Source organism: Eschrichtius robustus, chromosome 4, assembly GCF_028021215.1.
Source record: "Eschrichtius robustus isolate mEscRob2 chromosome 4, mEscRob2.pri, whole genome shotgun sequence".
NCBI lineage: Eukaryota > Metazoa > Chordata > Mammalia > Artiodactyla > Eschrichtiidae > Eschrichtius > Eschrichtius robustus.
In genome coordinates, this window is record NC_090827.1 from 65904718 (window position 1) to 65932491 (window position 27774).

At 37.6% G+C, this 27774-nt stretch overlaps 1 protein-coding gene across 2 annotated transcripts; it reads left to right on the forward strand.

The window, feature by feature from the left end:
- Positions 1–982: 982 nt before the first annotated feature.
- GNRHR (gonadotropin releasing hormone receptor) lies at positions 983–27765 on the forward strand. Of its 2 annotated transcripts, none has more exons than XM_068542185.1 (3): positions 983–1504; positions 14039–14258; positions 27521–27765. In XM_068542185.1, exons 1-3 carry the CDS (start codon positions 983–985, stop codon positions 27763–27765), a joined length of 987 nt encoding a protein of 328 aa, XP_068398286.1. The 2 variants fall into 2 exon arrangements, with proteins under 2 accessions (XP_068398286.1, XP_068398287.1); XM_068542186.1 differs by having other exon boundaries at positions 14167–14258; positions 27521–27548.
- The last annotated feature ends 9 nt before the right edge of the window (positions 27766–27774 follow it).

Below are 27774 nucleotides of genomic sequence, written 5' to 3' on the forward strand. Positions count from 1 at the left end.
AATTCCAATCTAAGTCATACCAGTATTAGTAAACAACATCATCAAGCACTCATCATGAAAGTTAAAGCAACAACTCAGAGAAAGTTTCTAAGTGACCCTAATGTGAAACAATCAGATTGCATATAAAGGGATATAAACAAATATTCATAGTATATATAAACATACATAGATGTGGTTACAGCATTTATACAGTATTCTCTCCAATACCTAGTCACATTATGCAATATGTACAATAATGGCAGGTACAATATTTAGACAATTATGAAATCAAGGTAATAACAGAAAAAATAGTTAATGATTTTACTAACTTAAGCATGGATAATCTGACTGTTAAGACTGATTGATAAATTTGAATGCAGCCCAATTTATATCAGATCAAATTGATTCTATTAAGGTATTAATTTGGTGTTTTGTGGAGGATGGTTTTAAATAAATCTATTTATCTAGTGTTTGAATGCTCAGCAGTGTGTGATTGAAAAGAAAACAAATGTTTTTGAGAAATATATTAATTTCTTAAAACAACAAATTTTAACTGGATCAAGTTCTTTTTTTAGTATTTTTCTTCTTTTTCATTTTGCATCTGTTGACATGTAATAGTTTTTAGAAAATCTCTTCATTAGAGTTATTTGAACAGTATCATAAGTGAATTTTAAATATAAAATTAAGTTTCAAACGTCCTTCTTCACTTAAGAAAAATGTTGTGGAAACCAGGCCATCTGCTGAGATACTACAGTTACATTTGGCCCTCAGAAAGTGTTTGCTCGCTTTAGCACTCTGTTGGATTATAAGCCCACAAAACAAGTTCACCTTGATCTTTCACTTTAAATATAAAGTATCTCAGGGACAAAATTTGACATAAATATAAACCCGTGACGTTTCTCTTCGAAGAAGGCTGAAATAAAACAGGACTTTGAGTGAAATTACAATGAAAACATCAGAAGTGCCCGAAACACAAGTTTTGAAGCTATATCAGCCGTGAAGGATGGCAAACAGTGCCTCTCCTGAACAGAATCAAAATCACTGCTCAGCAATCAACAGCAGCATCCCGCTGACACAGGGCAACCTCCCCACACTGACCTTATCTGGAAAGATTCGAGTGACAGTTACTTTCTTCCTTTTTCTACTCTCCACAATTTTCAATGCTTCTTTCTTGTTGAAACTTCAGAAGTGGACTCAAAGGAAAGAGAAAGGGAAAAAACTCTCAAGAATGAAAGTGCTTTTAAAACATTTGACCTTAGCCAACCTGTTGGAGACTCTGATTGTCATGCCACTGGACGGAATGTGGAACATCACTGTGCAATGGTATGCTGGAGAACTCCTCTGCAAAGTCCTCAGCTATCTGAAGCTTTTCTCCATGTACGCCCCCGCCTTCGTGATGGTGGTGATCAGCCTGGACCGCTCCCTGGCCATCACGAGGCCCCTAGCTGTGAAAAGCAACAACAAGCTCGGACAGCTCCTGATTGGCTTGGCCTGGCTCCTCAGTAGCATCTTTGCTGGACCACAGGTAAACCAGTATCATAAACTTTTTAGGACATGGAGATCACAGATTTCCTATATAAATTTGAATGAAGGTCTTGTCAAAGGCAGTGTTGTATTATCTCTAAGAGCTTGGGTTCTAGAAGTCAGAGTGTGGAATTTAATCCTGGCTCTGCTCTGTTACCTTGGGCAAATGTCTTGACCCCTCTGGGGTTCAGTCCCTTCATTTATAAAATGGAGGTAATGCCTACTTTATGCACCTTTTGTGACGATTAAATGAATAGTGTGTTAAAGTGTCTAGCATAATCTCTGGCACCTAGTAAATGCTCCCTGAAAATGTAGCTATTCTCAAATTTGACCTCATCCCCATTCTATTCTTCCATCTACTTTTCCTTTCACTCAGGTTGACATGGTAAATTGAGAGAATCTTTAGGAACAATGAAATTTGCATAGGTAGAAAGTACGTATAACTTGTTTTATTTGGGGCTTCTTGAGTCTTCTGTCATTGCAGCTTAGAGAGAACTATCCTTGATTAGTATGTTGTTCTGCAGTTTGCAGCTATGTGGGATTGAATAAAGAGGAAATGTGGGAAATCTCAGACTTTTGGAAATTTGAACATTTCCCTGAGGTTGACTTGAGCTTTTCTGGAGGTAGGCTAGACTGTAAGAGGCTGTTAGCAAAACTATAAGACTGTTGGTTCAGGCAAGGCCCTCTCCTATAGAAAGCAGATATCTCTCCAGACTGTCTTCATCAGAGGCAACCTGGTTGATTGACCTGCAGAATCTGCCTCTTCAACAGTCAGATCTCTGAAGAAAAGGACACATTCTTGAAAATGGCAAAGATCCTTTAATAACAGATGAACAAGTTGTCTCTATGCTTGTAAATGTACTCTATGGTGAACCCAGGGTACAAGGATGTGTCAAGAAGTAAAGTCAGAGTTTACTGTGATTCTCCAAAAACTTATCACTACAAATGGAAATTTATCTAGACATTCTAAACTGGCCAGGTGGCATAAAAACAAAAATCAAACAAACAAAAACTGTCACATAGGACTCACTAAATAGTGCAAGACATTAAAACCCTCTGGCAATTGTTTGAGCTGGATGGATCATTTTGATGAGGGGCTGCATAATTACTGAGTATTGTAGGGCATCAGGGATTGTGCTACGGAAAGGCAGAGAGGGAGAGGTGGTCTAACCTAGTTCCTCCCCTTTCTATCTCCTCCTTGCATCCCAGATTTGACTTACCAGTGTTTTGACCTGGCATCCTCCTAAGCTTCCACTCTGTTCCTCCTCTCAGGCCTCTTTTATAACAGGAAGCATGGCTCTTTCTTGCCAAGTGTTCACATCAGTGTTTCCTAGCTAGTTCCTCTTGTTAAGTGGCCACATCCTAACAGATGTTTTGGTCAAGGTTGAAGGAAAAGGACTGAAGATAAACTGTTAAGGTAGTTTTCCATCTAGCCTATGGGTCAGGTTCACGCCAGTAAGTCTTAGGCCACAGTGAAATTTTGAGGGTTCGTTGTTGTTGTTGTTGTTTCTTTTCTCCTTTTCCATCTGTGTGGTATATTTTTAAACAGAATTTTATTTTTATTTTATTTTTTTTAACATTTTTATTGGAGTATAATTGCTTTACAATGGTGTGTTAGTTTCTGCTGTATAACAAAATGAATCAGCTATATGTATACATATATCCCCATATCCCCACCCTCTTGCGTCTCCCTCCCACCCTCCCTATCCCACCCCTCTAGGTGGTCACAAAGCACCAAGCTGATCTCCCTGTGCTATGTGGCTGCTTCCCACTAGCTATCTATTTTACATTTGGTAGTGTATATATGTCCATATATACTAGAGAAATGGAAATAAAAACAAAAATAAACAAATGGGACCTAATGAAACTTAAAAGCTTTTGCACCGCAAAGGAAACCATAAAGAAGATGACAAGACAACCCTCAGAATGGGAGAAAATATTTGCAAATAAAGCAACTGACAAAGGATTAATCTCCAAACTTTATGAGTAGCTCATGCAGCTCAATATCAGTAAAACAAACAACCCAATCCAAAAAATGGGCAGAAGACCTAAATAGACATTTCTTCAAAGAAGGTATACAGATTGCCAACAAACACATGAAAGAATGCTCACCATCACTAATCATTAGAGAAATGCAAATCAAAACTACAATGAGATATCACCTCACACCGGTCAGAATGGCCATCATCAAAAATCTACAAACAATAAATGCTGGAGAGGGTGTGGAGAAAAGGGAACCCTCTTGCACTGTTGGTGGGAATGTAAATTGATACAGCCACTATGGAGAACAGTATGGAGGTTCCTTAAAAAACTAAAAATAGAACTACCATATGACCCAGCAATCCCACTACCGAGCATATACCCTGAGAAAGCCATAATTCAAAAAGCGTCATGTACCACAATGTTCATTGCAGCTCTATTTACAATAGCCAGGACACATAAGCAGAATTTTATATTTAAAATAAAAGTTATTTATAAGATGATACCTTAATTACACTCCTGCTATATAGCCATTATTTTATTCTATAGTTCTAGTTATCTGTATTTTATTAATAAAATTGACAAGGTGGCTGTGGCAGAATGCTGGGTGTCACAGGGAACATACATAGCTATTCCCTGAAATTCTCCCTTTTAATTCCAACTGTGGCCCTTTTCCATGTGCCTTCACTTTAGCTGTTTGCCTTAAAATCTACAGTCTTGCTCTCCAGGGTAGTAAATAAAATGCAACATTTGACATTTTTTTATGTTTAAAAAAAATAGTATTTTATTTATAATAAAATCTGAATATTTGTAACCCTTAAAAATTTTTCTTTCTTTCTTTCTAGTGCATTTTCTTGCACTAGAAAGCTAGATATCTAAATTCTCCTACCAATTCCTCACTTAACATTTTTTGTATATTAGTGTGTGTTTTATTGAAGAAGAAATGGGAAAAACCAAAATGCTTTCATTTCCCTGGAAAAAAGCATATTACAATTATTCTCACAGTGACTGCATATACAAGAATTAGTTTAGCAAATATGTCACTTAAAATGAGGTTGCTTAGCAAAGGCTTATGCTCTGAAATTTTCCATTTTACTTCTTTAAAGTAGGAGTGCTGTGTATTGTCCAGTTTTCTTAGAAAAGATAAACACAAGTTAGGCTCCTAACACTGAGCCGGGTACTGATGAAACAAAGAAACAGCCCTCAAAGAAAGTGTCATTCAGTTGTAGAGATAAAACTTACATAAAATGAATATAACTATGTACCAAAAACTTTTTAAACGTACTAGAAGTGTAAGAAGAGAGAGAGAGATGAACAAGAGTTGAAATGGTGAAGGAAGGTTTTAGGGTAAAAGAAGGATGAACAGAGTTTTTAAAGATGAATGATGTTTGGATGGAAAAAGTAAGCCAAGGATCACATATATTTCTCAGCAAAGGTTGAAAAGTGATTAATTTTCATAGGAGACTTGTTTGACTGAAGTGAAAGACTGAGAGTTGAGAGTAGCAGGAAATTAGATTTGGTGGTTGCTGTCTTTCCTTTGACCTCATGGCACGTTATTTCTTTGTCAGGAAACATTATGATTATGTATTTGTTTGTCTTTGCCATTATGGTATTTGCTCTTACAACAGTGAAGACTGTTATGTTCAACTTAATATTCACAGTACACAATGAGATACCCAACAAAGATAGAAATTTTAAATGTTTGGATACTCCCGTTTCTATCCAGATCAAGTAGACCTTTCACTTTTACAAAAAAAAAACAAAGAAAGAAAGAAAGAAAGAAAAAAAGTTTGGATAAATGAATCAATCATTGGGGGTGGAATGGATGTATATAACAGAAGACACCAATATCCAGGGGAAATTCTGAAAATAATGCAGAAGCCATATAGCCTTCATGAGTCCTGTGCAAGTAGTAAAATATTTCTTTTGTTTTTTTTTCTTATTTCCAATTTTATTGAGAAATAATTGATATACATCACTGTATAAGTTTAAGGGATACAGCATGATAGTTTGATTTACGTATATTGTGAAATGATTACCACAATAGGTTCCGCTAACATCCATCATCTCATATTGATACAGTAAAAAGAAAAGAAAAAAAAATTTTTTCTCCTTGGGATGAGAATGCATAGGATTTACTCTCAACAACTTTTCTATACATCATACATCAGTGTTAACTGTAGCCATCATGTTGTACATTATTAAAATGATTTTTAACAAAAATGTTTTCAGAAAATTACATAAACCAAATAGAGTGGAGAGAGGCAAAGAAGCCTTTTCAGGTCATCTGGTGATGAGATGATTAGGCTGGAGGCTAGGATGGTGTTAGAGGAGGTTGATAGTATTTATGAGGGACGTTTCAACCAAAAAAACAAAGCTTGGCAACAAATTGGATTTAGGGGGGTTAGTAATAGACCAAAGTAAAATAAAGTTCCAATATTTTTAGCCGAGGAGTTTTAAAACCATTGGAATAGACAGGTAGGTTGGGAACAGAAGGGTTTGTTTGTTTGTCTGCCTGTCCATTTGTTTGAAGGGGGAGAGAAGGCAGGCTAGTAAAAGAGCTATTTGGAAAGCATTTGGTAATTTGGGATATTGATGCAGATGGAAGTCTAGACAGAAGTCTAAATAAGTCAATTTGTGATAATGACAAACACAAACCCACAATTTCACTTTCTTTTAAAGGACTCTCCCAGAGACTATGAATAAAATATTGATGTATTAATTCAATTATTTTCATCTAAGTCTATCACAGCAATAACAGAAAGAAAATGCAAAATACTGATCTGTCTTGATGTAATGAAAAGAAAATCTGAAATTAATTTCGAATTGTTTAGGAATTTCATGTAATAGCCTGAGCTCAAATACATTACTCTACCTGAGAGATTTGTGTAAATGCGGGCCACAGAAAATGGTAGTACTCTTTCATTTTGTAAAACAAATGACCCATTTTTGATTTCAGCAACACTTTAAATTTATAAAGCACTTTGCTGAAGTTTCCTGAAAAACCGCACAGTCATAATCTTATTTGGTATTTACACTGACTCTGTGAGGTACATAAAAGCTGTGTTATTGTCCCCATTTCACATATAAGAGAACAAAGAGAACGTTTGAAAGCAATGTCCTTCAAACTTTTTTGACAGTAACAGAAAGATATACATACTACTTAAAGACTTTGTCTCTCTCACACACTTATAACTGAGAAAAGTTTTCATAAAATAAATATTCTACTCTGTTCCATTTCATTTTTTTAATGTTGATTACAACCAACTGATGGGTACAACCCGCAGTTTGAAAAGCACTGGTTTAAAGGGATTCATTGTTTGCCCAATGCCACTTGGCCTGTTGGACTCCTGTCTTTTTACTAAGTCCAGTTTATCTTTTTATTATAGCTCTCTGCTATCTCTCTGAATAAAAGAGGTTTCAACCCTGTGACTAATGTTATGTGTATCTGATGGGGAAGATAAGAGGTAGGGAGGGCTTTTTATTTCCAGACCATGTGATACACAGTGAGTACACATCATGCTTCACCACGCTCCACGGAGAAGCCCATTGACAAAGGCATATCCTGTCATGGCTAATTTACATTGAAAGGATGACTTTTATCTTCATCTTTTGGTGCATATATCGATATTCTATCACTTGAGTAATTCATACCTAAGTTGAGAAAAGAAATAAACTAACGAGCTAGTTGTCACATTGCCGGGAATCTAAGAATTTATGACATTTTGCTAGAGCTCAGAATGACCAAATTTCAAACTGACCACCTGGCTTTTCCACCTTCCTAATAACCTCAGAGTTCTGTGACGATTTGGGGATATATTTTCAGAAGTTTTAGCATAGTGTGGCCAAAATGTCATACTTTTTGCTAGTAATGGAATTTTCTTTTAAAACGGAATTCTATGTGGAGCTTCAGTAAATGAAACAGATATAAGTGGACTTGCTCTGGTCAAATAGGGATAAAGGAGCCCCAGTCTTCTGCTTGGTCATAGTCTCTGAAGACCTCAGATCCCATTGCAAGTCTGAAAGGCAATGGGATAGTCAAAATAGCATGGATACTGGATTTAAACAAAGCTGGTTTCAGATCTCAATGCTGTCTCTTACCAGCTATCTGAGTAAATTAGTTAACTAAGTTTAAAAGGATAACTTTAAAGAATTACAATTCTTTTGTAATTTTCAATTGTAACGAGTAAGATATATAAAATCATCCAGTACAAGACTTTACACTTAAACACTCAATGTTCATTCCTTCCTCTTTTCCTGTCTTCATTACTTCCTTCATAACAGAGTTTTTGAAGTCAGGAGAAAAAAATAATAGGGAAATATGAGTATGAAAGTTAAATAATTATTTAAGAAACAGCAAAGAAATTTGCTTATATAAAGATTACTTCATATTTCTCAAATTATGACATTTATTCTGACTGATAAGTAAATTTGGCCAATGTACTCCCTAGTCACCAAGCTGTCCTACTCAAATGTAAGTGTAATACAATGTAAGTGTTATGTAAATAGTTGCTGTAGCTTGGCAAATTCAAGTTTTGCTTTTTGGAACTTTCTGAAATTTTTTTTCCAAATATTTTTCCATCTGCAGTTGATTGAATCTGCAGATGTGGAACCCACAGATTTGGAGGGTCTGTTGTATATGAGCAATCCTTTATTCTTTGGTGTGAAGACATGTGGTCTGAATAAATGTGGAGGCTTTCCTGTTACACACAGAATTTACAGGGCTAGAATGCACTTCTGAACTTGACAAGCAGTTTAAATTCAATAAATACTCGTTACACGTGTACAATATGCCCAAAACAGTACTGGAACATAGTAATAGCATGCTAGTAGCAAAAATAACAATAATGATGATGATTTTGATAAATAATAGTTATTCAGTACATAAATATGTGCCAGGAATTGTGCTAAATGCTTCTGTGGGGGTTTTTAAATATTTATTTATTTATTTATTTAGCTGCGCCAGGTCTTAGTTGAGGCACGAGGGATCTTCTTTGCCGCCTGTGGGATCTTTAGTTGCAGGATGCAGGATGAGGGATCTTTTAGTTGCAGCATGAGGAATCTAGTTCGAATGTGGCCTCCCTGCATTGGGAGTGCAGAGTCTTAACCACTGGACCACCAGGAAAGTCCCTCTTCTGTATTGTGTTTTTATTTTGTCTTGTTTTTTTCAACCATGCTGCACGGATTGCGGGGTCTCAGCTCCCCGAGCAGGGATTGAACCCAGGCCGCAGCAGTGAAAGCCCAGAATCCTAACCACTAGGCCACCAGGGAACTCCCTTCTGTGTTCATTACTTCATGTAAGGCTCCCAATAACTGTATAAATTAGATACAATTATTATTTTTATTTTATTCATGAATAACCTAAGATTATGAATGCTATGTAACATGCCCAAGATTACCATCTAGTAAGTGGAGGTGTCAGTACATCCAGTTAACTCCATACCCAGAGTTTTTAATGACTACAATGTATCACACTATACAATATTGTCTATTTTCTTTCTTCCTGTAGGAGGTTGAAGAAGAAAAAGACAGGAAAATCTTAAGGTGAGAATAGATAGTTAAGAGATATCAGAGGGACGGACTTCCCTGGTGGCACAGTGGTTAAGAATCTGCCTGTTGATGCAGGGGACAAGGTTCGATCCCTGGTCCAGGAAGATCCTACATGCCGTGGAGCAACTAAGCCTATGTGCCACAACTACTGAAGCCAGTGCACCTAGAGCCCATGCTCTGCAACAAGAGAAGCCACCGCAATGAGAAGCCCGTGCACCACAACAAAGAGAGTAGCCCCCGCTTGCCACAGCTAGAGAAAAGCCTGTGCACAGCAACGAAAACCCAAAGCAGACAAAAATTAATTAATTAATTAATTAATTTTTTAAAAAGACTCTTACAAATTATAAAAAAAAAGAAGAGAGAGAGAGATATCAGAGGGACTTCCCTGGCAATCCAGTAGTTAAGACTCTGTGCTCCCAATGCAGGGGGTACAGGTTCAATCCCTGGTCAGTGAACTAAGATCTCGCATGCCCCATGGCACGGCCAAAAAACACAGACACACACACACACACACATATATATATCATATATATATGATACATATTTATAAGTTGTGTGCCTCTAAATTTTTATTTTAATAATGATTATAATTTACATAGTGTTGTGTGCCAGGCACTACTCTAAGTGCAAGTATTCACTTGTTAATTGTCATGACAGCTCCTAGAAGCAGATACTATTAATATATCCCTTTTATAGATGAGAGGAACCTGAAGCACATCATCTAAAGTTAATCACCTTTGGAAAAGATTAGGTCATGTTGTCACTAGAGTGGGTAAGGTGAAGGTTAAAAATAATATGCTATGAGGAATAGCATCTGCAAGGACTGTAAATATGGAAAACAGATTGCTATTGTTGAGGGCAAAGTAAAGCAAACACCGATGAGAACTGGGGCCAGGCATGAGAGTAAAGAAACATAAAGAAATTTTAAAAATATGATCCAAGGACAAAAGAACCACAGGAAGTAAAGTGGATCCTTATATCAATCATTCAAATGAACATGGCCTTGGAGCTGAAAATGAACGGAACCAAGCCTAAAACAAATTAATTTATGGGCAAGTAAGATTCTGAATTTTCATAACACTATACCTCTCCTTTGGAACTTATCACTGTCTATCTTGTATTACAGGTGTCACATACATGCTATATCTCCCCTACCAAAAATTTAATTCCCTGATGGCAGGACATATGTAGTTCATCCTTTACAACAGAGTGTGCCTAGTATAGTGTTTTGACCAATGAGTTGCTTTAAAAACTAGCATTTGTTGCATAAATAAAGATGACAACCAAATTCAAATCATAGTACTATAAAGTCAATTTTATCGAAAGTTTCATCGTTATAACTTAAAAACATAAAATATTAAAGTGAAAATGTGACCCAGTGCAGAGCAGAAAATCAAATTCAGGTCATCTGGTTCCAAGGCTGATTGGGGAGGTAGAGAGAAAAATATTTTTAAGAAATACAGGACTCTCGGATTCTATGCGAAGGAACCCTTCCAAGGATTTCAACTCACAACACCTGTTGAGTCAAATTCAAACTGAACTTTAAATAAGGTCAGTTTGCAAAGAAGTATGGAAAAACTGAAAGGGTCACTTTGTAATGTGGGAAAAGTTGGTCTGGATCATAAAATAGAATTAGCTGAATGTATGTTTTTTCGACTTTATGATAGATAATATGATCATTGGCGCCCTCTAGTGGATTTATTTCAAAATTCTTTTTTGCCTTTGACGCTGAAAAGATCTGAAACTGAAAATCAACATTTTAATTACAAATAAAAGAAATAGGTTTATATTTTGTATTATACTTACATTTTATTACATTTGTATATATTTTATTATATTTATATTTTACATTTAGTAAAATTTTTCTACTCTACAAGCAAAGAGGAAAAACAGTATTTTTTTTAAGGCATAATCTACTCCTACTCCTCCCCTCCCAAAAAGGAAAGAAATTCTGGGCCTATTAAGTTAATTAAATGTAATTTAAATTTACTAATTTAATCAACAGCTAAAGAAAATGTATGCTCTGCCTCATTTGCTTAAAATAAAAGAAAAAATCCCGTAACATTTTTGCTTGAATTAACTTGCTATCAGTTTTAAAGTGCTTGGGCACTCTTTTCATTTTAATAATGTTTCACGGTAAAATGAAGTTTTTCAATAGAAAAACCGAAGTAAGAAATGTGCTTGACGGATGGGGAAAGGATGAATAAATGTCCACTAGAACTTGTTTTTGAAAACCACTTGCAACGTTTCCTTAATAGTTAACTCAACTTGTTCTTTTTTTAACATAAGTTCACACTTAGAGAAAGGTTGTAAGAATCATACAAAGATTTCTAGGATACCTTTCCCTTGGATTCCCCAAATATTAACATTTTACTACATTTGCTTATTTGCCTTATTCTCTCTCTTGTATACATTTTTTTCTGGATTGTTTAAAAGTAAGTTCAGACGTGATGTCCCTTTCAATACTTCATTGTGTTTTTTCTAGCACATAACCACAATACAAATTATCAAAATCAGGAAATTATCACTAATACAGTGCTACTTTTTATCTATATACCTTATCCATATCTCACTCGCTGTCTCAATAATATCCCTTTTAGCAAAAGAAAATCCAAGACTATGCGAGGGATTCGGTTCCCATGTCTTTTTAGTCTCCTTTAAACTGGAACCATTCCTTGGTCTTCCTTTGAATTTCATGATGCTGACATTTTTGAAGAGTGCAGGCCAATTATTTTGTAGAATGCCCCTCAATTTGAGTTTGTCTGATGTTTGCTCTTGGGTAGATTCAGGTTATGCACTTGTCGACTGAAGAAAAATGTACAACCTAAAAGTTGAGAATTATGTTTTATTCAGTAGATTTTCTGAGGACGTAAGCCCGGAAGACAGCCTCTCAGATAACTCTGAGGGACCGTTCCCAAGAAGCAAGGGAGGAGCCAGGATGTATAGGTTTTTTTGCAACAAAAACGAGGTAGTCGGAACATCAAAAGATTATTGTTAATTAAAGAAAAATGATACATCTCAAGTTAATGAACTTAGCGCTTTTCTAAGTATGGGAAGGTACAAGAGTCCAGACTTATTGAAATCATCCCTTTGAAATGCACCTTAACTATCTAGAGCCAGTATCCTGCCTTTTTCCATCCTGAATCCCCTCAGTGTGCACAGTCGGGGGTGGCTGCAGTGGCTATGGCTTGATGGCCACAACATCCTTTGTTTACTGATATGGTAGGTGACATTCTTCATCCACACACTTTTAGCAAAAAATACCTAAGAGGTGACACTTCCTTCACAGCACATTCTAGAAGGTAGCAGAAGCTGTCGATTGGTCCCATTATTGGCAATGTTAATTATTTGGTTATTTCTCGACCAGTAAAGTTATTTTATAATAACGTTATAATGACATGTATCCTGCAGGTAGATACTTTGAGATGATATAAATAAACTACTCTCCTCAAACTTACACCCATATTTTTACCATCCATTGGTGATTCTTGCCTGAATCAATTATTATTATAGTGATTACAAAATGGTACTCACTACTTCCACTATACCTTTTACATTTATTAATTGACTTTCTACAGTAAAGAGCTTTTTCCTCTCCCCATTTATTTGTCATTGTTGATTTGTAATTTATATCAGCATGGAGTCATGGTTTCTTTCTTTATTCGATAGTTTATCATTCTTTTCTATCAGTGTTTGTTTTCATGCTTAAACTATCCCAGATTTGGCCAACTGAAGCTCTTTCTAGCTGGTGCCTGAACATTTTTCACATGCTCCATCATTCTCTGGGCATTTCCTGACTTCTCAGCAAAAGAGCTGTTCCAAGGACATATTGTACTTTGCTTTCCCCAGCCTTGGGATCACCCATTTCTCCAGTTAGGTCTGGTTCCTTTTGGTAGAGAATGATACTTAGAAAATAAGATCTGGGTGCTGGAGTGCTGGGTGTGCTCATTGCTACTCGGATGTCATTATTCCTAGGCTCTCTCCACAGGCAGAGCTGGAATAAATGTATTTATGTGTACACATGCACACACACAGATAAATTACCCTTACTCTTTTTTTACAATTGTACAGCACCCCATTGTGTGGCCAACTGTAGTTTATTTAGTTACTATTCAATGATTTGTTATTTAGATTATTTTCAATGTTTTTCAATTATAAGCAATGCATCAATGGATAATCTTGTGCATATGTATTTTCATATAATGGAAGTAGGGGTGTATCTTCAGGGTAAATTCCTGAATGTCAGATTGCTGAGTCAAAGGTAAATGCATATGTAGTTATGCTAGTTATTGCCAAATTCCCCTCCTTAATGGTTGTACCAATTTGCATGCCCATTAGCAATGTATGAGAGTCCCTGTTTCCCTACAGCCTTGCCATGAAAGTGTTCTATTTTTTTTTTTAATTTTGCCAATCTTGATAGTAGAAGATGGCATATCATTGTAGCCTTAATTGGTTGGCACTGCTCTCATAAGTGAGATTGAACGTCTTTTCATATGCTTAAGGGCCACTGTTATATCTTTTCTGCGAACTGTCTGTTCATGTTTTATGACCATTTTAATGATATTTTGTGTCTCAAAAATAAAATTTAAATTTGTATTTTGAGGGTATATTCTAAATACCAGACACAGTTTTATGTGCTGAGGATATAACAATAAAATCACTTGCAAAATCACTTGCAAAAAGTTTACTCAGCATAATAGCGTCTGAAATTGAAATACAAACAAGGTTTAAATCTTTGGTTGATGATTGTGCTGCAAGGTTGAAATAACTGCAAAAGAAATCCAAAATCCTACAGATCCATTCACATTACCGAAACATATTTTAAGTAAAATCCATTTATAACTTTTTATAGAAATGCCAAAAGAATATCAAGATGCTTAGTAGTTGCTTTGGGTAACAACATGTTAGAAGGTTAGCAGAATACAGAAGAGAAAACTTTCAAGAAAACTTGCAAATACTGTTTGAAAATAAGCAACATCACTTTTTTAAAAATTTTCTCATACAGTTATACATCTTCAGGATGATCCATGTAGCAGATGACTCTGGACAGACAGAAGGTTTCTCTCAATGTGTAACACACTGCAGTTTTCCACAATGGTGGCATCAAGCCTTTTATAACTTCTTCACCTTCACCTGCCTCTTCATCATCCCTCTTCTCATCATGTTGATCTGCAATGCAAAAATTATCTTCACCCTGACAAGTGTCCTTCATCAGGATCCCCACAGTATGTATTCCTTAGATTTGGTGTTAATTGGGGGTAGACAGCTTTTAACAGCAATACTCAAAGTACAGAAGCAGAGTGGCACTTACTATGCGCTAGATACTGTTCTAAGCAGTTTATGTATATTAATTAACTCTTAATATTCAGAATCAACCCATGAGGCAATACTTTTATTATCCCCAATTTAGAGACGAGGTAATTTAATACTCCCAATATTATAAATTTACAGCATGAAATTAAAAATGAAAGGACAGTTACTCCAATTACCCGATAGAAGCATTGGCAACTTGTTCCTGCTGGTCCATCACAAAGCTCTATCAAACACCTCATGTCTAGAATGTAGCAAAGTACAACTCGTTAAATGGTAGCCAATAGACTTGTTAAAGTTAAGCATTTCTGTATCACATTCAAATCTCCTGTACCCACAAAATGTATCCACACACTATGCACATTTGTGTGTTGTGTGTGTGTTGAGTATGTGAACTTGAACGTGTAATTGACTATTTCATCTTTAACTTCACAGATGCAGTTGTGCCTTTTTGCTTTAAGAATCTGGTGCATTCTCAAATACTAAAATTTATGAATTTTTTAAATTTTATATTGTAGTATAGTTGATTAACAATGCTGTGTTAGTTTCAGATGTACAGCAAAGTGATTCAGTTATACAGATACATGTATCTATTCTTTTTCAAATTCTTTTCCCATTTAGGTTATTACAGAGTATGGAGCACAGTTCCCTGTGCTATATAGCAGGTCCTTGTTGGTTATCTTTCTTTTTTTTTTTAATTGGGGTATAGTTGCTTTACAATGTTGTGTTAATTTCTGCTGTACAGTGAAGTGAATCAGCGATATGTATACATATATCCTCTCTTTTTTGGATTTCCTTCCCATTTAGGATACCACAGAGCATTGAGTAGAATTCCCTGTGCTACACAGCAGGTTCTCATTAGTTATCTATTTTATACATATTAGTGTATATATGTCAATCCCAGTCTCCCAATTCATTTCACCTTGGTGTCCATACATTTCTTCTGTACAGCTGGGTCTCTATTTCTGCTTTGCAAATAGGTTCATCTGCACCATCTTTCTAGATTCCACATATATGCGTTAATATACAATAATTGTTTTTCTTTTTCTGACTTACTTCACTCTGTATGACAGTCTCTAGGTCCATCCACGTCTCTGCAAATGACCCAATTTCATTCCCTTTTATGGCTGAGTAATATTCCATTGTATATATATACTACATCTTCTTTATCCATTCATCTATTGATGGACATTTAGGTTGCTCTCATGTCCTGGCTATTATAAATAGTGCTGCAATAAACATTGGGGTGCTTGTGTCTTTTTAAATTATGGCTTTCTCAGGGTATATGCCCAGTAGTGGGATTGCTGGGTCACATGGTAGTTCTATTTTTAGTTTTTAAGGAACCTCCATACTGTTCTCCATAGTGGGTGTATCAATTTACATTCCCACCAACAATGCAAGAGGTTTCCCTTTTCTCCACACCCTCTCCAGCATTTATTGTTTGTAGATTTTTTGATGATGGCCATTCTGACTGCTGTGAGGCGATACCTCATTGTAGTTTTGATTTGCATTTCTCTAATGATTGGTGATGTTGAGCATCTTTTCATGTGTTTGTTGGCAATCTGTATATCTTCTTTGAGGAAATGTCTATTTAGGTCTTCTGCCCATTTTTGGATTGGGTTGTTTGTTTCATTGATATTGAGCTGCATGAGCTGCTTATAAATTTTGGAGATTAATCCTTTGTCAGCTGCTTCATTTGTAAATATTTTCTCCCATTCTGAGGGTTGTCTTTTCATATTGTTTATGGTTTCCTTTGCTGGGCAAAAGCTTTTAAGATTCATTAGGTCCCATTTGTTTATTTTTGTTTTTATTTCCATTACTCTAGGAGGTGGATCCAAAAAGATCTTGCTGTGATTTATGTCAAAGAGTGTTCTTCCTATGTTTTCCTCTAAGAGTTTTATAGTGTCCAATCTTACATTTAGGTCTCTAATCCATTTTGAGTTTATTTTTGTGTATGGTGTTAGGGAGTGTTCTAATGTCATTCTTTTACATGTAGCTGTCCAGTTCTCCCAGCACCACTTATTGAAGAGACTATCTTTTCTCCATTGTATATCCTTGCCTCCTTTGTCGTAGATTAGTTGACCATAGGTGCATGGGTTTATCTCTGGACTTTCTATCCTGTTCCATTGATCTATATTTCTGTTTTTGTGCCAGTACCATACTGTCTTGATTACTGTAGCTTTGTAGTAAAGTCTGAACTCAGGGAATCTGATTCCTCCACCTCCGCTTTTTTCCCTCAAGACTGCTTTGGCTATTCGGGGTCTTCTCTGTCTCCATACAAATTGTGAAATTTTTTGTTCTCATTCTGTGAAAAATGCCAGTGGTAGTTTCATAGGGATGGCACTGAATCCGTAGATTGCTTTGGGTGTTATAGTCATTTTCACAATATTGATTCTTCCAATCCAAGAACATGGTATATCTCTCCATCTGTTGGTATCATCTTTAATTTCTTTCATCAGTGTCTTACAGTTTTCTGCATACAGGTCTTCTGTCTCCTTAGGTAGGTTTATTCCTAGGTATTTTATTATTTTTGTTGCAATGGTAAAGAGAAGTGTTTCCTTAATTTCTCTTTCAGATTTTTCATCATTAAAGTATAGGAATGCAAGATACTTCTGTGCATTAATTTTGTATCCTGCTACTTTACCAAGTTCATTGATTAGCTCTAGTAGTTTTCTGGTAGCATCTTTTGGATTCTCTATGTAAAGTATCATGTCATCTGCAAACAGTTACACCTTTACTTCTTTTCCGATTTGGGTTCCTTTTATTTCTTTCTCTTCTCTGATTGCTGTGGCTAAAACTTCCAAAACTATGTTGAATAATAGTGGTGAGAGTGGACCATCTTGTTTTGTTCCTGATCTTAGAGGAAATGGTTTCAGCTTTTTGCCATTGAGAATGATGTTGGCTGTGGGTTTTTCATATATGGCCTTTATTATGTTGAGGTAAGTACCCTCGATGCCTACTTTCTGGAGGGTTTTTATCATAAATGGGTGTTGAGAATTTTGTCAAAAGCTTTTTCTGCATCTACTGAGATGATCATATGGTTTTTCTCTTTCAGTTTGTTAATATGGTGTATCACATTGATTGATTTGCATATATTGAAGAATCCTTGCATTCCTGGGATAAACCCCACTTGATCATGGTGTATGATCCTTATAATGTGCTGTTGGATTCTGTTTGCTAGTATTTTGTTAAAGATTTTTGCTCTATGTTCATCAGGGATATTGGCCTATACTTTTCTTTCTTTGTGACATCTTTGTCTGGTTTTCGTATCAGGGTGATGGTGGCCTTGTAAAATGAGTTTGGGAGTGTTCCTCCCTCTGTTATATTTTGGAAGAGTTTGAGAAGGATAGGTGTTAGCTCTTCTCTAAATGTTTATAGAATTCTCCTGTGAAGCCATCTGGTCGTGGGCCTTTGTTTGGTACAAGATTTTTAATCACAGTCTCAATTTCCGGGCTTGTGATTGGTCTGTTTATATTTTCTATTTCTTCCTGTAGCAGTCTCGGAAGGTTGTGCTTTTCTAAGCATTTGTCCATTTCTTCCAGGTTGTCCATTTTATTGGCATATAGTTGCTTGTAGTAATCTCTCACGATCCTTTGTATTTCTGCAGTGTCAGTTGTTACTTCTCCTTTTTCATTTCTAATTCTATTGATTTGAGTCTTCTCCATTTTTTTCTTGATGAGTCTGGCTAATGGTTTAACAATATTCTTTATCTTCTCAAAGAACCAGCTTTTTGTTTTACTGATCTTTGCTATTGTTTCCTTCATTTCTTTTTCATTTATTTCTGATCTGATTCTTATGATTTCTTTCCTTCTGCTAACTTTGGGGTTTTTTTGTTCTTCGTTCTCTAATTGCTTTAGGTGTAAGCTTAGGTTGTTTATTTGAGATGTTTCCTGTTTCTTGAGGTAGGATTGTATTGCTATAAACTTCCCTCTTAGAACTGCTTTTGCTGCATCCCAGCGGTATTGGATCATCGTGTTTTCGTTGTCATTTGTCTGTAGGTATTTTTTGATTTTCTCTTTGATTTCCTCAGTGATCTCTTGGTTATTTAGTGATGTATTATTTAGCCTCCATGTGTTTGTATTTTTTACAGATTTCTTCCTGTAATTGATATCTAGTCTCATAGCGTTGTGGTTGGAAAAGATAATTGATAGAATTTCAGTTTTCTTAAATTTACCAAGGCTTTGTGGCACAAGATATGATCTATCCTGGAGAATATTCCATGAGCACTTGATAAGAAAGTGTATTCTATTGTTTTGGATGGAATGTCCTATAAATATCAATTAAGTCCATCTTGTTTAATGTATCATTTAAAGCTTGTGCTTCCTTATTTATTTTCATTTTGGATGACGTGTCCATTGGTGAAAGTGGGGTGTAAATGTCCCCTACTGTGATTGTGTTACTGTCGATTTCCCCTTTTACGGCTGTTAGCATTTGGCTTATGTATTGAGGTGCTCCTATGTTGGGTGCATAAATATTTACAATTGTTATATCTTCTTCTTGGATTGATCCCTTAATCATTATGTAGTATCTTTCTTTGTCTTTTGTAATAGTCTTTATTTTCAAGTCTATTTTGTGGATATGAGAATTGCTACTCTAGCTTTCTTTTGATTTCCATTTGCATGGAATACCTTTTTCCATCCCCTCACTTTCAGTCTGTATGTGTCCCTAGGTCTGAAGTGGGTCTCTTGTAGTCAGTATATATATGGGTAATGTTTTTGTATCCATTCAGCCAGCCTATATATTTTGGTTGGAGCATTTCATCCATTTACATTTAAGGTAGTTATCGATATGTATGTTCCTATTGCCATTTTCTTAATTGTTTTGTGTTTGCTATTGTAGGTCTTTTCCTCCTCTTGTGTTTCCTCCCTAGAGAAGTTCCTTTAGCATTTGTTGTAAAGCTGGTTTGGTGGTGCTGTATTCTCTTAGCTTTTGCTTCTCTATAAAGGTTTTAATTTCTCCATCAAATCTGAATGAGATCCTTGCTGGGTAGAGTAATCTTGGTTGTAGGTTTTTCCTTTTCATCACTTTAAATATGTCCTGCCACTCCCTTCTGGCTTGCAGAGTTTCTGCTGAAAGATCAGCTGTTAACCTTATGGGGATTCCCTTGTATGTTATTTTTTTTCCTTGCTGCTTTTCATATTTTTTCTTTGTATTTAATTTTTGATAGTCTGATTAATATGTGTCTTGCATGTTTCTCCTTGGATTTATCCTGTATGGGACTCTCTGCCCTTCCTGGACTTGATTGACTATTTCCTTTCCCATGTTAGGGAAGTTTTCAACTATAATCTCTTCCAATATTTTCTCAATCCTTTTCTCTTTCTCCTCTTCTAATGCGACCCCTATAATTCAAATGTTGGTGCCTTTAATGTTGTCCCAGAGGGCTCTGAGACTGTCCTCAATTCTTTTCATTCTTGTTTCTTTATTCTGCTCTGCAGTAGTTATTTCCACTATTTTATCTTCCAGGTCACTTATCCGTTCTTCTGCCTCAGTTATTCTGCTATTGATTCCTTCTAGAGAATTTTTTAAAAATTTTATTTATTTATTTATTTATTTATGGCTGTGCTGGGTCTTCATTTCTGTGTGAGGGCTTTCTCCAATTGCGGCAAGTGGGGGCCACTCTTCGCGGTGCATGGGCCTCTCACTATCGCGGCCTCTCTTGCTGTGGAGCACAGGCTCCAGACGTGCAGGCTCAGTAATTGTGGCTCACAGGCCTAGTTGCTCCGTGGCATGTGGGATCCTCCCAGACCAGGGCTCAAACCTGTGTCCCCTGCATTGGCAGGCAGATTCTCAACCACTGCACCATCAGGGAAGCCCTTAGAGAATTTTTAATTTCATTTATTATGTTGCTCATCATTGTTTGTTTGCTCTTTAGTTCTTCTAGGTCCTTGTTAAAAATTTCTTGTATTTTTTCCATTCTATTTCCAAGATTTTGGATCATCTTTACTACTATTACTCTGAACTCTTTTTCAGGTAGACTGCCTATTTCCTCTTCATTTGTTTGGTCTGGTGGGTTTTTACCTTTCTACTTCATCTGCTGCATATTTCTGTCTTCTCATTTTGCTTACCTTACTGTGTTTGGGGTATCCTTTTCGTGGGCTGCAGGTTCGTAGTTCCTGTTGTTTTTGGTGTCTACCCCCAGTGGCTAAGGTTGATTCAGTGGGTTGTGTAGGCTTCCTGGTGGAGGGGACTAGTGCCTGTGTTCTGGTGGATGAGGCTGGATCTTGTCTTTCTGGTGGGCAGAACCACATCCGGTGGTGTGTTTTGGGGTGTCTGTGACCTTATTATGATTTTAGGCAGCCTCTCTGCTTATGGGTGGAGTTGTGTTCCTTTCCTGCTAGTTGTTTGGCATGGGGTGTCCAGCACTGTAGCTTGCTGGTTGTTGAGTGGAGCTGGGTCTTAGCATCGAGAAGGAGGTCTCTGGCAGAGCTTTCACCATTTGATATTACATGGAGCCGGGAAGTCTCTGGAGGACCCATGTCCTGAACTCGGCTCTCCCACCTCAGAGGCACAGGCCTGATACCTGGCCAGAGCATCAAGACCCTGTCAGCCACACGCCTCATAAGAAATGGGAGAAAAGGAAGGAAGGAAGGAAGGAAGGAAGGAAGGAAGGAAGGAAGGAAGGAAGGGAGGAAAGATAAATAAAATAAAATAAAATTTGTTAAATTTAAAAAAATTATTAAAAATTTAAAAAAAGACAGAAAGAAAGAAGAGAGCAACCAAACCAAAAAACAAATCCACCAATGATTACAAGCACTAAAAACTATAGAAAAAAAAAATAATAATAATGGACAGACAGAACTGTAGGACAAATCGTAAAAGCAAAGCTATACAGACAAAATCACAAAGAAGCATACACATACACACCCACAAAAAGAGAAAAAGGAAAAAATATATATATATCTATATATATTTAAAAAAGGAAGAGAGCAACCAAATCAATAAACAAATCTATCAATGATGATAAACTAAATACTAAACTAAGATAAACTTAAGACCAGAAACAAATTAGATGCAGAATGCAAACCCCAAGTCTACAGTTGCTCCCGAAGTCCACCACCTCAATTGTGGGATGATTCGTTGTCTATTCAGGTATTCCAGAGATGCAGGGTACATCAAGTTGATTGTGGAGTTTTAATCTGCTGCTCCTGTGGCTGCTGGGAGAGATTTCCCTTTCTCTTCTTTGTTCGCACAGCTCCTGGGGTTCAGCTTTGGATTTGGCCCCGCCTCTGCGTGTAGGTTGCCTGAGGCCGTCTGTTCTTTGCTCAGACAGGAGGGGGTTAGAGAAGCAGCTGATTAGGGGGCTCTGGCTCACTCAGGCCGGGGGGAAGGAGGGGTACAGAATGCGGGGTGAGCCTGCTGCGGCAGAGGCCGGCATGATGGGCTTGACGTTGCACCAGCCTGAGGCACGCCGTGCGTTCTCCCAGGGAAGTTGTCCCTGGATCATGGGAACCTGGCAGTGGCGGGCTGCACAGGCTCCTGGGAGGGGAGGTGTGGATAGTGACCTGTGCTTGCACACAGGCTTCTTGGTGGCTGCAGCAGCAGCCTTAGGGTTTCATGCCTGTCTCTGGTATCTGTGCTGATAGCCGTGGCTTGTGCCCGTCTCTGGAGCTCGTTTAGGCGGTGCTCTGAATCCCCTCTCCTCACGCAGCCGGAAACAATTGTCTCTTGCCTCTTAGGCAGCTCCAGACTTTTTCCCAGACTCTGTCCCGGCTAGCTGTGGCGCACTAGCCCCCTTCAGGCTGTGTTCACGCAGCCAACCCCAGTCCTCTCCTTGGGATCTGACCTCGGAAGCCGGAGCCTCAGCTCCCAGCCCCCACCTGCCCTGGCAGGTGAGCAGACAAGCCTCTCAGGCTGGTGAGTGTTGGTCGGCACCGATCCTCTGTGCGGGAATCTCTCCGCTTTGCCCTCTGCACCCTGTTGCTGTGCTCTCCTCCGTGGCTCTGAAGCTTCCCCCCCTCCACCCCCTGTCTCCACCAGTGAAGGGGCTTCCTAGTGTGTGGAAACTTTTCCTCCTTCACAGCTCCCTGCCAGAGGTGCAGGTCCTGTCCCTATTCTTTTTTCTCTGTTTTTTCGTTTTTCTTCTGCCCTACCCAGGTACGTGTGGAGTTTCTTGCCTTTTGGGAAGTCTGAGGTCTTCTGCCTGCATTCAGTAGGTGTTCTGCAGGAGTTGTTCCACATGTAGATATATTTCTGATGTATTTGTGATCTCCACGTCTTACTCCTCCACCATCTTGAAGGTCTCTGTGCATTAATTTTGTACCCTGAAACTTTACCAAATTAATTGACGAGTTCTCATAGTTTTCTGTTAGCATCTTTAGGTTTTTCTATGTATAGTTATCATGTCATCTGCAAACAGTGACAGTTTTACTTCCTTTTTTCCAATGTGGATTCCCTTTATTTCTTTTTCTTCTCTGATTGCCATGGCTAGGACTTCCAAAAATATGTTGAAAAAAGTGGCAAGAGTGGACATCTTTGTTTTTTCTTGATCTTAGAGGAAATGTTTTCAGCTTTTCACCATTAAGCATGATGTTAGTTGTAGGTTTGTCATATATGGCCTTTATTATGTTGAGGTATGTTCCCTCTATGCTGACTTTCTGGAGAGTTTTTATCATAAAAGGGTGTTGAATTTTGTCAAAAGCTTTTTCTGCATGTATTGAGATCATATGGATTTTATTCTTCAATTTGTTGATATGATGTATCACACAGATTGATTTGCAGGTATTGAAAAATCCTTGCATCCCTGGGATAAATCACACTTGATCATCATGTGTGATCCTTTTAGTGTGTTATTGGATTCTGTTTGCTAGTATTTTGTTGAGGATTTTTGCGTCTATGCTCATCAGTGATATTGGCCTGTAATTTTCCTTTTTTGTGTGTATCTTTGTCTGGTTTTAGTATCAGGGTGATGCTGGCCTCATAGAATGAGTTTGGGAGTGTTTCTCCCTCTGAAATTTTGTGGAAGACTTTCAGAAGGATGGGTGTTAGCTCTTCTCTAAATGTTTGATAGAATTTGCCTGTGAAGCCATCCAGTCCCAGACTTTTGTTTGTTGGGAGTTTTTTAATTACAGTTTCAATTTCAATACTTGTGATTGGTCTATTCATATTTTCTATTTCTTCCTGGTTCAGTCTTGGGAGACTGTACCTTTCTAAGAATTTGTCCATTTCTTCTAGGTGTTTATTTTATTGGCATATAGTTGCTTGTAGTAGTCTCTTATGATCCTTTGTATTTCTGTGGTGTCCATTGTATAATAGCTTTCTCCTCTTTCATTTCTAATTTTATTGATTTGAGCCCTCTACCTCTTTTTCCTGATGAGTCTAGCTAAAGGTTTTTTGTTTATCTTTTCAAAGAACCAGTTTTTAGTGTCATTGACCTTTTCTACTGTTTTCTTCATCTTTATTTCATTTATTTCTGTTCTGATCTTTATGATTTGTTTCCTTACACTAACTTTGGGTTTTGTTTGTTCTTCTTTCCCTAGTTGTTTAAGGTGTAAGGTTAGGTTGTTTATTTGAGATTTTTCTTATTTCCTGAGGTAAGATTGCACTGCTATAAACTTCCCTCTTAGAACTGCTTTTGCTGCCTCCCATAGGTTTTGGATCATCATGCTTTCATTTTCATTTGTCTCTAGGAATTTTTTAATTTACTCTTTGATTTCTGCAGTGATCCATTGGTTGGTTAATAATATGTTGGTTAACCTCCAAGTGCTTGTGTTTTTTACAGTTTTATTTTTTCTTGTAGTCGATTTCTAATCTCATAGCATTGTGGTCGGAAAAGATGCTTGATATGATTTCAATTTTCTTTAATTTACTGAGGCTCACTTTGTGGCCCAGCATGTGATAAATTCTGGAGAATGTTCCATGTGCACTTGAGAATAATATGTATTCTGCTGCTTTTGGATGGAAAGCTCTATAAATATCAATTAAGTGTATCTTGTCTAATGTGTCACTTAAGGCCTGTGTTTCCTTATTGATTTTCTGTCTGGATGATCTGTCTATTGATGAAAATGGGGTGTTATAGTCCTCCATTATTATTGTGTTACTGTCAGTTTCCCCTTTTATGGCTGTTAGTATTTGCCTTATATATTGAGGTGCTCCTACGTTGGGGGCATAAATATTTACAATTATTATATTTTCTTCTTGGATTGATCCCTTGATCATTACTTAGTGTTCTTCTTTGTCTCTTGTAACAGTCTTTATTTTAAAGTCTATTTTGTCTGATATGAGAATTGCTACTCTAGCTTTCTTTTGATTTCCATTTGCATGGAATACCTTTTTCCATCCCCTCACTTTCAGTCTGTATGTGTCCCTAGATCTGAAGTGGGTCTCCTGTAGACAGCATATATATGGGTCTTGTTTTTGTATCCCTTCAGCCACTCTGTTTTTTTTGTTGGAGCATTTAATCCATTCATGTTTAAGGTAACTTTCGATATGTATGTTCTTATTGCCATTTTGTTAATTGTTGTGGATTTGTTTTTGTAGGTCTTTTCTTCCCTTCCTCTTTTGTTCACTTCTCTTGTGATTTGATGACTAACTTTAGTGTTGTATTTGGATTCCTTTTTCTTTTTTGTGTGTGTATCTACTGCAGATTTTCAATTTGCAGTTTCCATGAGCTTTTGATATAGCAGTCTATATATAAACAAGATTGTTTTAAGTTGCTGGTCTTTTAATTTCAAATGCACTTCCAATATCCTGCATTTGTGCTCTCCTCACGATTGCTGGGTTTGATATCATATTTCTGTGCAGACGATTTCCTGCCTTTACTGTATGTATGCCTTTACTGGTGAGCTTTTCCATTCATAATTTTCTTTATTCTACTTGTGGCCTTTTCTTTTCTGCCGAGAGAAGTTCCTTTAGCATTGTTGCAAATCCAGTCTGGTGGTGCTGGCTTGTCTGTGAAGCTTTGATTTCTCTGTTGAATCTGAATGAGAGCCTTGCTGGGTAGAGTATTCTTGGTTGTAGGTTCTTCCCTTTCATCACTTTAAATATATCATGCCACTCTCCTCTGGCCTGCAGAGTTTCTGCTGAAAAACCAGCTGATAACCTTATGTGGATTCCCTTGTATGTTATTTGTTGCTTTTCCCTTGTTGCTTTTAATATTTACTCTTTGTCTTTAATTTTTTGTCAATTTGATTACTATGTGTATCAGCTTATTCCTTCTTGGGCTTATCCTGCAACTCTGTGCTTCCTGGACTTGTGTGACTGTTTCCTTTCCCATGTTAGGGAAGTTTTCAGCTATTACCTCTTCAAATCTTTCTCAAGTCCTTTCTCTCTCTCTCTCTCCTCTCCTAATTTGAATGTTGGTGCATTGAATGTTGTCCCAGAGGTCTCTGAGACTGTCCTCATTTCTTTTCATTCTTTTTTCTTTATTCTGATCTGTGGCAGTGATTTCCACCATTCTGTCTTCCAGCTCACTTATCCATTCTTCTGCCTTAGTTATTCTGCTATTGATTCCTTCTAGAGTATCTTTCTTTTTAGTTACTGTATTGTTCATCTCTGTTTCACTGTTCTTTAGTTCTTTAGGTCTTTGTTAAACATTTTTTGTATCGTCTTGATCTGTGCCTCTATTCTTTTTCCAAGATCTTGGATCATCTTTACTACCATTACTCTGAATTCTTTTTCAGGTAGATTGCCTATCTTCACTTCACTTAATTGTTATTCTGAGGTTCCATCTTGATCCTTCATCTGGGACATATTCTTCTGCCATCTCATTTTGTCTAACTTTCTGTGATTGCGGTTTCTGTTCCACAGGCTGCAGGGTTGTAGTTCTTCTTGCTTCTGCTGTCTGTCCCCTGGTGGACGAAGCTGTCTAAGAGGCTTGTGCAGGCTTCCTGGTGGGAGGGACTGGTACCTATCTGCTGGTGGGTGGAGCTGGGTCTGGTCCTTCTGGTGGGCAGGGCTGTGTCACCGGGTGTGTTTAGCAGGCAGCAGTGTGCTTGGGAAGACTTTAAGCAGCCTGTCTGTTGATGGGTGGGACTGTGTCCCTGCCCCACTGGTTGTTTGGCCTGAGGCATCCCAGCACTGGAGCCTACAGGCTGTTGGGTGGGGCCAGGTCTTGGTGAGAAAATGGCAGCCTCCAAGAGGGCTCATGCCAATAAGTACTCCCCAGAACTACCACCGCCAGTGTCCTTGCTCCCACAGTGAGCCACAGCTACCACGCATCTCCACAAGAGACCCTCCCCTACTAGCAGGTAATTCTGGCTCAGTCTCTTATGAGGTCATTGTTTTTTCCCCTGAGTCCTGGTGTGCACAAGACCCTGTGTGCAGCCTCCAACAGTGGAGTTTCTGTTTCCCCCCGGCCTGTGGAATTCCTGTGATCAAACCCCTGGCTTTCAAAGCCAGACCCTCTGGGAGATCCTCTTTCCATTGCCTGACCCCCAGGCTGGGGAGCCATACATGGGGCTCAAAACTTTCACTCCTATGGGAGAACTTCTGTGGTATAATTACTTTCCAATTTGTGGGCTGCCAACCCAGCATGTATGGGATTTGTTTTTATCACGACTGAGCCCCTCCTACCGTCTCATTGAGTCTTCTTCTTTGTCTTTGGATGTAGGGTATCTTTTGGGGTAGGTTCCAGCATGTTTTGTTCAGCAGTTAGTTGTGATTTTGGTGTTTCTGTAAGAAGAGGTGAGCTCACATTCTTCTACTCCACCATCTTGTCCTCGTCCTTCAATGTCCTTAATGCCAACTAGGATTCTGACACCAGTTCCAATGCATGTGTTTCTTCCATGTGCCAAGCTTACATTGCCTCCCACGATGGCGATGGCACCTCCTGCGTGGCCAGTCGGGAAAGAGGGGGAATTTATAAATTTATAAAGTAAACATGGTTATGTTGGCATGACAACCAAAAGGCAGGGAATTCAACTCAGCTCAACCTCAGTCTGCTCTCTTAAATTTATATTTTAAGAATTTGAGTAGCCCCTTATTTCAAATCCATATTAGTTTGATGGAAAATTTATTTTAAGAGTACTACTATCTTTAATATTTTCTATTTATTATGTAACATAGTGGAAAACTTGAAATATAAACAAGCTTTTCAAACAAATTGTCATTATTAAAAATATTAGAAATTTGCTTCCATTATATTCATCAGGTTGAATTATGATTCTCTTTTCCTTTTTGTCTGCTTTGGTTTTGTAATAAAACTGGTTGTTAAATGCCTTCTCTTTTCTCTATCTAAAAGAACTACAACTGAATCAATCCAAGAATAATATACCACAAGCTCGACTGAGGACCCTAAAGATGACGGTTGCATTTGCCACTTCATTTACTGTCTGCTGGACTCCCTACTATGTCCTTGGAATTTGGTATTGGTTTGATCCTGAAATGGTAAACAGGGTGTCAGATCCAGTAAATCACTTCTTCTTTCTCTTTGCTTTTTTAAATCCATGCTTTGATCCACTTATATATGGATATTTCTCTCTGTAATTGTCAGAC